This window comes from Gadus chalcogrammus, chromosome 21 (genome assembly GCF_026213295.1).
Source record: "Gadus chalcogrammus isolate NIFS_2021 chromosome 21, NIFS_Gcha_1.0, whole genome shotgun sequence".
NCBI lineage: Eukaryota > Metazoa > Chordata > Actinopteri > Gadiformes > Gadidae > Gadus > Gadus chalcogrammus.
This window is the reverse complement of record NC_079432.1, coordinates 2,090,116-2,100,701: the sequence shown is the minus strand read 5'-3', so window position 1 is coordinate 2,100,701 and position 10,586 is coordinate 2,090,116. Positions and strand designations below refer to the sequence as shown.

Here is a 10,586-nt window from a genome sequence, read left to right as displayed (position 1 = left end):
TGCCCCTATAGTAACTTCGCATTTCTAGCTGGAGGTCTATATGGAGGTCAATATAAGTTTTCAAATACAGTCCAATCGTTTACAGGATAAAGTTCACAGCATGCGGTCAAAACAGGCTTGTAAACCAGCAGATTTATGGTGGAAATATAACGGATAATATCACACGGTAGATAACAGAACGACTCCTTGTGCTCTTTGAACCCGTTACTACAACCGTGAGGAACTTCTGGGAGCTCGGACCTGTGGGCCCAGCAGGTGTTTGTGGTTCCTACTGTGGACTACATGGTGAAGGTGTGTGGTTATTATCAACACAACATCGTCAACCCCATCAGCGAGGCCGTTCCGTGTCCTGCACTGACTCTATTTACTGTGTACAATAGAAACAGGCCCGGCTATTGGTTCAGTTCTACACAATGAAGCTCATTACCGTTGACTAGAAGACTCAGAATGTTCCAGCTTTCACTGGACTAGACGGCGGGGCTGCGACATTTACTGTCTTCTGTATAAATTACTTGGTTTCATTCCTTTATCCTCTCTTTCTTCATCACCCCATCCTCCTCTGTTGCTGTGCGCGTCACGGCAGGGGGCGGGGCTTGTCCGTGATTGACTCGCAGCGTCTCTTCAGCTCCACTGTTTTTCTGCTCCACAAAATGGCTGTAGTGTGGGATGGGGAATAGACTGCTGCCTTTCATCTAGAGAAGACCCGCAGAAGACACATCTCCCACCGGGACCCGTGCCGCCCGGACCGGACCGACCCCTCATCTCTCACCGGCGGTGTTTAACGGTGAATACTGAAACGGTTCTGAGTCCTCATGATCGATGCGTGCTTTGATTGACAGTTGTCAGATTGGAGCGTATCGTTATTTGTGGTAGAGGAGCAGTAATGTGTGTGCGTGTGTTTATTGTAAGCTGTTTATTATATGCCTGCTATAATAAATGTGGCTGAATGCGTTTGGGGCGTTAGGACGTCGTTATTACCGTAGCGAGTTAACGTTTAACGGTGGGATGCAGGAGATTATTCATGAAGGGAAGGGTGTGTGTGTATCATGTGTAGGTGTATGTGTGTGCGTTTGTGTGTACGTGTGTGTCTCCGTCCGTGCACAATAACAATGTCTAACATGACCTTGTATCGCCGTGTCTTGTGTTTGATATAATGATATAATTATAAACTGATATAAAGGTGTGATGCAGAATAGGCCAAATGTAACGGAATGTGAAAATTTTCCGTTTACAATTTGATTTTGTTAAATATTTTTGCACCGGATCTCAATCAGATGGGTTAAACATTATTATATACGCCTCGTAAAACAGCTTCAGCTCGTGTTTTCAATCACGTTTTTAGAAAACCTGCTCATCGAAATTTGTATGGAGCCCGTGTTTATAAACGGGCTTCATTGGACGCGCGGGCCTTCAGACGGTCTGACCTCGTTATCCTGCAGGACTCAGACTGGCTGAGGTCTGTGATTTCAACGCATTCCTCCGAATGGGGGTGTTCTGGTCGATAAACAGGACCCGGGGGGTCTGTGGGCGTTAACGTACTCAACAGTCCCATTATATTACACGTCTGGGATAAAGGACATAACAGCGCCACCACTAGACCGTTATGGGAAACGCAGCAAGAGTTACCGAGAAGCTTATTAAACACTTTACGTTACGGGGAACGAATATTAGATTCATTCCTTGGAATGAATGAAGGAAGGAAGGAAGGAAGGAAGGAAGGAAGGAAGGAAGGAAGGAATCAAGGAATCAAGGAAGGAAGGAATCAAGGAATCAAGGAAGGAAGGAAGGAAGGAAGGAAGGAAGGAAGGGGGAGAGAGAGAGAGAGAGAGAGAGAGAGAGAGAGAGAGAGAGAGAGAGAGAGAGAGAGAGAGAGAGAGAGAGAGAGAGAAAAAAAAACATACATAAATAGCAATATGTCTGGCTGTCTGCAAGTAGCCTAATCCCAGGAAACTGATGCTGCTGCTGACAGATAGAAAGACAGAAATGCAGACAGGCCGGTCCTGGTTTAAAGACTGTGTTGGTGACAGAATTCCTGACATTTAAGAAATGTCAGCTCGCCCTTGCTGAGGCGCTAATATAGCTAGCAATGCTATCTTCAAACACGTTACTGATCAGTATCGCAACAAACGCCTCTGCAGAGGTAGATAGGAGAGAACTAGCTGCTGGGCTATCTTGTAGCAGCTAGCTCTCAGCGCTTTACCAATAACCTAGCAGTTAGCTCTTTCATCTCTCAATAGCTTGGCAGATAGCCCTCTTATCTCTAAACATAGCCCGGAAGCTAGCTCTCTGCAAATAGCCTGGCAATTATCTCTCTCATCTCTCCAGCTAGCCTGTTAGCTAGTCCCCTTAACTCTACAGACAGTCTGCCAGCTAGCTCCATCTGCTACAGCCAGCCTGCTAGCTTTTGTGCATTAGCGTCACACTCTACTTTGGAAAAGTAAAAAGTTTGTAGTAGTTTGTGATGTATGAAAATAAATATAGTGACTGCAAATTAATGTCAACTCAAAATATCAGTTTCAATTTCTGTTGTGATGAAAAGATATCGAAATCGGCCTTGAAAAACCCTATTGGTCGACCTTGAGCCTCAGACACGATCAGTAGAACCCAGACACGATCAGTAGAACCCAGACACGATCAGTAGAACCCAGACACGACCAGTAGAACCAAGACACGACCAGTAGAACCCAGGGACGATCAGTAGAACCCAGACACGACCAGTAGAAGCCAGGCACGATCAGTAGAACCCAGATATGATCAGTAGAACCCAGACACTACCAGTAGAACCCAGACACTACCAGTAGAAACCCAGACACGACCAGTAGAACCCAGATATGATCAGTAGAACCCAGACACTACCAGTAGAACCCAGACACTACCAGTAGAACCCAGACACTACCAGTAGAACCCAGAAACGACCAGTAGAACCCAGACACTACCAGTAGAACCCAGAAGCGACCAGTAGAACCCAGACGACCCAAGAGTGCTCCAGTTCTTGTACTCTTACGATCCTACTTTCACTGGGGTACCGTTCGGACCCGATCCGCCCAGCCTCCTCCTGACCCCCCTCCCTCCCCTGCAGAGCCGTAACCATGGACACCACCACCTCCATCAAGATGACCACGCTGGCCATCCAGAACCTGTTCAGCTACGTGGAGGAGGAGAACCTGGGGGCACTGAAGTCCCACCTGGACCGATTCAAGGAGGTGGACGGCCGCAGCGACGTGAGCCCCGCCCGCCTCTTCCTCCTCACCTTCACCATCATCTTCACCTTCTTCACCATCACCACCAACATCACCCTCATGTTCAGCATCCTCACCTACATCCTCATCTTCATCATCATCTCATTCATCACCATCTTCATCATCATCCCCATCCTCTCCGTCGTTCATCATCACCCTCAGCTACATCATGAGCTTTATCATCCCCCTCGTTTTCATCTTCGTCACCATCCCCCTCATCATCATTATCTTCATTAGCTTATCCTCACCTTCAATTGAATCTCCATCCTCCTCCTCTTCCTCCTCCTCATCAGCCCATCTTCATCCAGAACAACCGCCACACCTCCGCCTGAAACACACTCGCTGCAGACACAATCTACGGCTGTAGATCTACAGTAATAGATCCACAGTTATAGACTTACAGTCAAGGCTCAATGATCATTGGAATCATGGAGTGAGCTATTGGTTTGTTATTAATGAGGTGTGTGTGTGTGTGTGTGGTAACAGAATGGTCAGACTCCCCTGATGTTGGCCTCTGAGCAAGGCAGCCTGGAGATCGTTCAGGAGCTGATCAGGAGGGGAGCCAACGTCAACCTGGACGACGTGGTAATCAATCAATCAATACTCTATCAATAACCTATCTGCTGCATCTCTCTGTCGCTCTGTCTCTGGTTCCATCTTATCTCATCTATCAATCCTTCTTTTATCACTCTGTTGTGTCTCCGTTCTACTGTATCTATCTCTATCTCTAATCACTATCTATTGATCTCTTTCTATCCACTCTACATCCATTTCTCTCCCCATCCCCCTCTCTCTCCCCCCCCTCTCTCTCTCTCCATCCCCCCTCTCTCTCTCCCCCCCCCCCTCTCTCTCTCTCCCCATCCCCCTCTCTCTCCCCCCCCCCCCTCTCTCTCTCTCTCTCCCCATCCCCCTCTCTCTCTCCCCCCCCCTCTCTCTCTCTCTCCCCCCCATCACCCCTCTCTCTCATCATCTCTGTCTCTCTCTCTCTCTCTCTCTCTCCATCCCCATCCCCCCCCTCTCTCTCCCTCTCCCTCCCCCCACCTCTCTCTCTCTCTCCACTCTCTCTCCATCCCCCTCTCCCTCTCTCTCTCTCTCTCCATCCCCATCCCCCCCCCTCTCTCTCCCTCTCCCCTCCCCCCACCTCTCTCCTCTCTCTCTCTCTCTCTCTCCCTCATCTCTCTCTCTCTCTCCTCTCTCTCTCTCTCTCTCCTCTCTCTCTCTCTCTCTCTCTCTCTCTCTCTCTCTCTTCTCTCTCTCTCTCTCATCCTCTCTCTCTCTCTCCCTCTCTCTCTCTCTCTCTCCCCCTGTCTCTCTCTCTCCCTCTCCCTCCCCCCCCTCTCTCTCTCTCTCCCCCCCTCTCTCTCTCTCCCCCTCCCTCTCTCTCCCCCTCTCTCTCCCTCTCTCTCTCACTCTCTCCCCCCTCTCTCTCTCCCTCTCTCTCTCCCTCCCCCTCTCTCTCTCTATATAAACGTATCTCTATCCACCTGGGACACAGCCTCTAACCTACGAACGGGACTGTTCCAGGGAGGTTGTTCCCATGGCAACAAGGTATCCATGTGTTGCCATGGTAACAGCCTCCCTCCCTCTCTCTCTCTCTCTCTCCCCTCCCCCAGGACTGCTGGTCCGCTTTGATCTCAGGCGCCAAGGAGGGGCACCTGGAGGTGGTCAAGGAGCTGCTGGAGAACAGCGCCTACCTGGAGCACAGAGACATGGTACACAACATGCTAACGACATGCTAACAACATGCTAACAACACATCTACCTGGAGCACAGAGACATGGTACACAACATGCTAATGACATGCTAACAACAACACATCTACCTGGAGCACAGAGACATGGTACACAACATGCCAAGACATGCTAACAACACGCTAACAGCATATATACCTGGAGCACAGAGACATGGTACACAACATGCTAACGACATGCTAACAACACGCTAGCAGCATATATACCTGGAGCATAGAGACATGGTAGAGAACATGCTAACCACATGCTAACTACATGCTAACAATACGCTAACAACACGCTAACAACACATCTACCTGGAGCACAGAGACATGGTAGATGATATGCTAACAACATGCTAACAACACATCTGCCTTGAGCACAGAGACATGGTAGAGAACATGCTATCAACATGCTAACGACTTGCTAACCGCATGCTAGCAACACCAATAGTCTAGAGTCCGATACGAAGCGAGCAGACTAGTCCAGCCCGTTCCATCGTGACCAGTATGTAGTGTGGGAACCCCATCAGACCAGTACATGTTAGAGGGGAGTTCTGTGATCACCGTGGACACCAGGGTCGTTAGTATTCTGAGCGTTGGTGCATCGGTACGGTCACCGCGGCGACCACCGTCCAAGGTTCCAGACCTCCGCGGTCACAGAGCCTCTGGTTACCTAGCAACTGGGAGGCTGTCAGGATGAATGTGAGACCTCGACCAGGCCAATAGAAGGCAGAGACTGATTTATTGATCCATCCATTCACCGTGGGTCGGGGACCCGATTATGAGGAAATCAAGCAGATCCATAACTAGAGCCTGGTGCATTTTAGCTTCAAGAATATCTATATGTTTATGAATCATTCCATACATACTTACATGTTCTTATATATGGTGTCCATCTCCATGATTGATCTATCATGTTATTGATTAGATATTGATCTATGAAGTTATGTATTGATCAGATATTGATCTATAATGATCTATTGATCAGATATTGGTCTATAATGTTATCTATTGATCAGATATTGATCTATAATGTTATGTATTGATCAGATATTGATCAATACTGTTATGTATTGATCAGATATTGATCTATACTGTTATTGATCAGATATGGATCTAGAATGTTATGCATTGAACAGATATTGATGTATAATTGTATGTATTGATCAGATATTGATCTATAATGTTATGTATTGAACAGATATTGATCAATACTGTTATGTATTGATCAGATATTGATCTATACTGTTATTGATCAGATATTGATCTATAATGTTGTGTATTGATCAGATATTGTTCTATAATGTTATTGATCAGATATTGTTCTATAATGTTGTGTATTGATCAGATATTGATCTATAATGTTCTGTATTGATCAGATATTGATCTATAATGTTGTGTATTGAACAGGGTGGCTGGACAGCCCTTATGTGGGCTGCCTATAAAGGTCGCGTGGAGGTCTGCGAGCTTCTACTGGAGAATGGAGCCAACCCCAACACAACAGGACAGGTAACACACACACACACACACACACACACACACACACACACACACACACACACACACACACACACACACACACACACACACACACACACACACACACACACACAGCTGACCACTTAACCAAGATATCATTAAGCTCACATTCACCTGCCACCTGTCTGTCTCTCTCCACCCCCCTGTCTGTCCCCCTCTCTGTCCACCTGTCCGTCCACCTGTCTGTCCACCTGTCCGTCCACCTGTCTGTCCACCTGTCTGTCCACCTGTCTGTCTCTCCATCCGTCTCTCTACCCCTCTGTATCCCCACCTCTGTTTCTTCCTGTCTGTCTCTCATCTTCTGTCTGTCCACCTGTCTGTCCCCCTGTCTGTCCACCCGTCTCTCTACCCTGTCCCCCTATCTGTCCACCTGTCTGTCCACCTGTCTGTCCACCCGTCTGTCCACCTGTCTGTCTCTCTCCACCCCTCTGTCTGTCCACCTGTCTGTCTCTCTCCACCCCTCTGTCTGCCCGCCTGTCTGCCCCCCTGTCTGTCCCCCTGTCTGTCCCCCTGTCTGTCCCCCTGTCTGTCCACCTGTCTGTCTCCCTGTCTGTCTCCCTGTCTGTCCACCTGTCTGTCCCCCTGTCTGTCCCCCTGTCTGTCCCCCTGTCTGTCTGCAGCAGTACAGTGTGTATCCTATCATCTGGGCGGCGGGGCGCGGCCACGCTGACATCGTCAAGCTGCTCCTCGACAACGGAGCCAAGGTCAACTGCTCCGACAAGGTGAGCTAGCACCAGTTAGCATCAGCGGCTCCCATCCACTAGCATCTATTAGCATCAGCTTCCATCCACTAGCAACAGTTAGCATCAAACATCGTTTAGCTAGCATCAGTTAGCATCAAACCTCCATCACCTAGCATCAGTTAGCTTTAGCTTCCATCCGCTAGCATCAGTTAGCATCAGCTTCCATCCGGTAGCATAAGTGTTCCCATGGCATTACTTTCCATTTCCTAATATCAGTAAGCGTTGGATTTCATCAATTAGCTTCTGTTAGCATCGCCTTCATCCACATCAATTATATTTAGCCAACATCAGTTACAATTGGAATACTTTACCTGGTTCTCAATCACCAAGAAGGTCAGTCATGGTCAGCTAACTTAAGCTGTGTGTGTGTGTGTTGCAGTATGGCACCACCCCTCTGATCTGGGCCTCCAGGAAGGGTCACTTCGAGAGTGTGATGCACCTGCTGGAGAACGGAGCGGATGTCGACCAGGAGGGGGCGGTATGTTCCTACATATACTCACTATACACATATCTACACAGCGTTACCGACGCTAAGCTAACCGAAGCTAAGCTACAGTGTTAGCTCATCTAATGATAAAGCTAGGCTTCAGTGTTACAGACGCTAAGGTAACTGAAGCTAAGCTGCAGTGTTACCGACGCCAAACTAACCAAAGCTAAGCTACAGTGTTAGCTGATCTAATGATAAAGCTAGGCTTCAGTGTTACAGACGCTAAGGTAACTGAAGCTAAGCTGCAGTGTTACCGACGCTAAGCTAACCGAAGCTAAGCTACAGTGTTAGCTCATCGAATGATAAAGCTAGGCTTCAGTGTTACAGACGCTAAAGTAACTGAAGCTAAGCTACAGTACTACCGACGCTAAGCTAACCGGAGCTAAGCTAGAGTGTTAGCTCCTCCACTGACGCTACACTGTATCGCATCCACGTCCTCATCCCCAGGAGGATCGATGAACTGATCTGGGATCAGCATCCTAGTGTATGAACTGAGGGGTTAACCAGTAACCAGGTCATTAACAGCTAGTGTATGAACTGAGGGGTTAACCAGTAGCTGGTCACTGACCACTGAGGGGTTAACCAGTAGCCCGGTCACTAACAGCGTCCTAGTGTATGAAGTGAGAGGTTAACCAGTAGCTGGTCACTGACCACTGAGGGGTTAACCAGTAGCTGGTCACTGACCTGTGTTCTGGTCCTTGGGCCCCAGAACTCGATGACGGCCCTGATCGTGGGGGTGAAGGGGGGCTTCTCGGAGGTGGTGAAGGAGCTGCTGAAGAGGAACCCCAACGTCAACATGACGGACAAGGACGGCAACACCGCGCTGATGATCGCCGCCAAGGAGGGCCACACCGAGATCGTCCAGGACCTGCTGGACGCCGGCACCTACGTCAACATCCCCGACCGGGTCAGAGCACGCACTGAAACAGCTAGCATCACGTTAACAGATTAGCATAACTCAAGCCACTAGATAAACTTAAAAGTCTCACAACGCAAACCAACTAGCATCATGCTAACCATTACCAACAAGCTAAACTCCCCCATGTAGTACAACCCAACCAGCTAGCACAATGCTAACAGGCCCAATAATTAGAAGTAGCATAACTTACCCAACGAGCATTAAGCTAACCGTTCCATCCAATAATAACCACACAGTGAAGCTACGTACAGTGTGTGGTTCGGTGAGGGTGAATCTGACTGACTGTAACTAACTCTAATGAGTATGTGTGTGTGGTCCTGTGTGTGTGTGTGCGTGTGTGGTTCTGTGTGTGTGTGTGTGTGTGTGTGTGTGTGTGTGTGTGTGTGTGTGTGTGTGTGTGTGTGTGTGTGTGTGTGTGTGTGTGTGTGTGTGTGTGTGTGTGTGTGGTTCTGTGTGTGTGTGTGTGTGTGTGGTTCTGTGTGTGCGTGCGTGTGTGGTTCTGTGTGTGTGTGTGTGTGTGTGTGTGTGTGTGTGTGTGGTTCTGTGTGTGTGTGTGGTTCTCCAGAGTGGGGACACAGTTCTGATCGGAGCCGTGCGGGGCGGACACGTGGAGATCGTCAAGGCTCTGCTGCAGAAGTACGCTGACATCGACATCAGAGGACAGGTGAGGACCCCATGACCCCACCATGACCCCATGACCCCACCAGGACCCCACCATGACCCCATGACCCCACCAGGACCCCATCACGACCCCACCATGATCCCATGACCCCACCAGGACCCCATCACGACCCCCATGACCCCATCACGACCCCCATGACCCTATCACGACCCCCATGACCCCATCACGACCCCCATGACCCCATCACGACCCCCATGACCCCATCACGACCCCCATGACCCCACCAGGACCCCCATGACCCCATCACGACCCCCATTACCCCATCACGACCCCAATGACCCCATCAGGACCCCAATGACCCCCATGACCCCATCAGGACCCCCATGACCCCACCAGGACCCCCATGACTCCATCAGGACCCCATAAACCAAGGTCCCCACAAAACACCCTCAGAAGATTGTGATTGGCCGCAGTTGGCCGTGCTGGTCTGTGGTTGGCCGCGCTGGGCCGTGCTGCTCTGTGATTGGCTGTGTGGTTCCTCAGGAGAACAAGACGGCGCTGTACTGGGCGGTGGAGAAGGGGAACGCCACCATGGTCCGAGACATCCTGCAGTGCAACCCCGACACCGAGAACTGCACCAAGGTACCATCTGTCTGTCTGTCTGTCTGTCTGACTCGCTCTAGGATATACACTGTATGCTCACTCTCTTTCTCTAGGATGGAGAGACACAGTAATGCTGCTGTCTCTCTAGGATATAGCCACTGTAACCCTCTCTCTCTCTCTCTCTCCAGGATGGAGAGACTCCTCTGATCAAAGCCACTAAGATGAGGAACATCGACATTGTTGAGCTGCTGCTGGATAAAGGAGCCAAGGTTTCAGCGGTGGACAAAGTAAGCCTCCAGTTAACAAGTTAACAGTTACCAGTAAACCAGTTCACCAGTTAACCTATTCACCAGTAACCACCAACCTATCTAGAATAATTAAATTGTTTTGGTTTTTGGTTTTATTTTCCAAACGAGGGGCTTTTACTGTGGAGGATTCTTCCAGCTCCCTGTTTCCTGTGTTTCAGAAAGGAGACACGCCCCTCCACATCGCCATCCGGGGGCGGAGCCGGCGGCTGGCCGAGCTGCTGCTGAGGAACCCTAAAGATGGCCGCCTGCTGTACCGGCCCAACAAGGCGGGAGAGACGCCGTACAACATCGACTGCAGCCACCAGAAGAGCATCCTCACGCAGATCTTTGGAGCGCGTGAGTCCCCATCCATTAGTCAGCCTGCCCCATCTGAAGCTATCATCCTGATCCATTA

General features: G+C 49.5%; 1 protein-coding gene across 1 annotated transcript in view; it reads left to right on the top strand.

Annotated features, from left to right (window-relative positions):
- The first annotated feature begins 399 nt into the window (after nucleotides 1–399).
- kidins220b (kinase D-interacting substrate 220b) overlaps nucleotides 400–10,586 on the top strand; it is a 42,989-nt gene continuing 32,802 nt past the window's right edge. Inside the window, 12 exon segments of the mRNA XM_056581844.1 lie at nucleotides 400–784; nucleotides 3,080–3,221; nucleotides 3,726–3,824; nucleotides 4,853–4,951; nucleotides 6,382–6,480; nucleotides 7,131–7,232; nucleotides 7,633–7,731; nucleotides 8,450–8,647; nucleotides 9,225–9,323; nucleotides 9,825–9,923; nucleotides 10,073–10,171; nucleotides 10,351–10,528. Coding sequence (XP_056437819.1) covers nucleotides 3,090–3,221; nucleotides 3,726–3,824; nucleotides 4,853–4,951; nucleotides 6,382–6,480; nucleotides 7,131–7,232; nucleotides 7,633–7,731; nucleotides 8,450–8,647; nucleotides 9,225–9,323; nucleotides 9,825–9,923; nucleotides 10,073–10,171; nucleotides 10,351–10,528 — 1,303 coding nt within the window. The 5' untranslated portion in view covers nucleotides 400–784; nucleotides 3,080–3,089.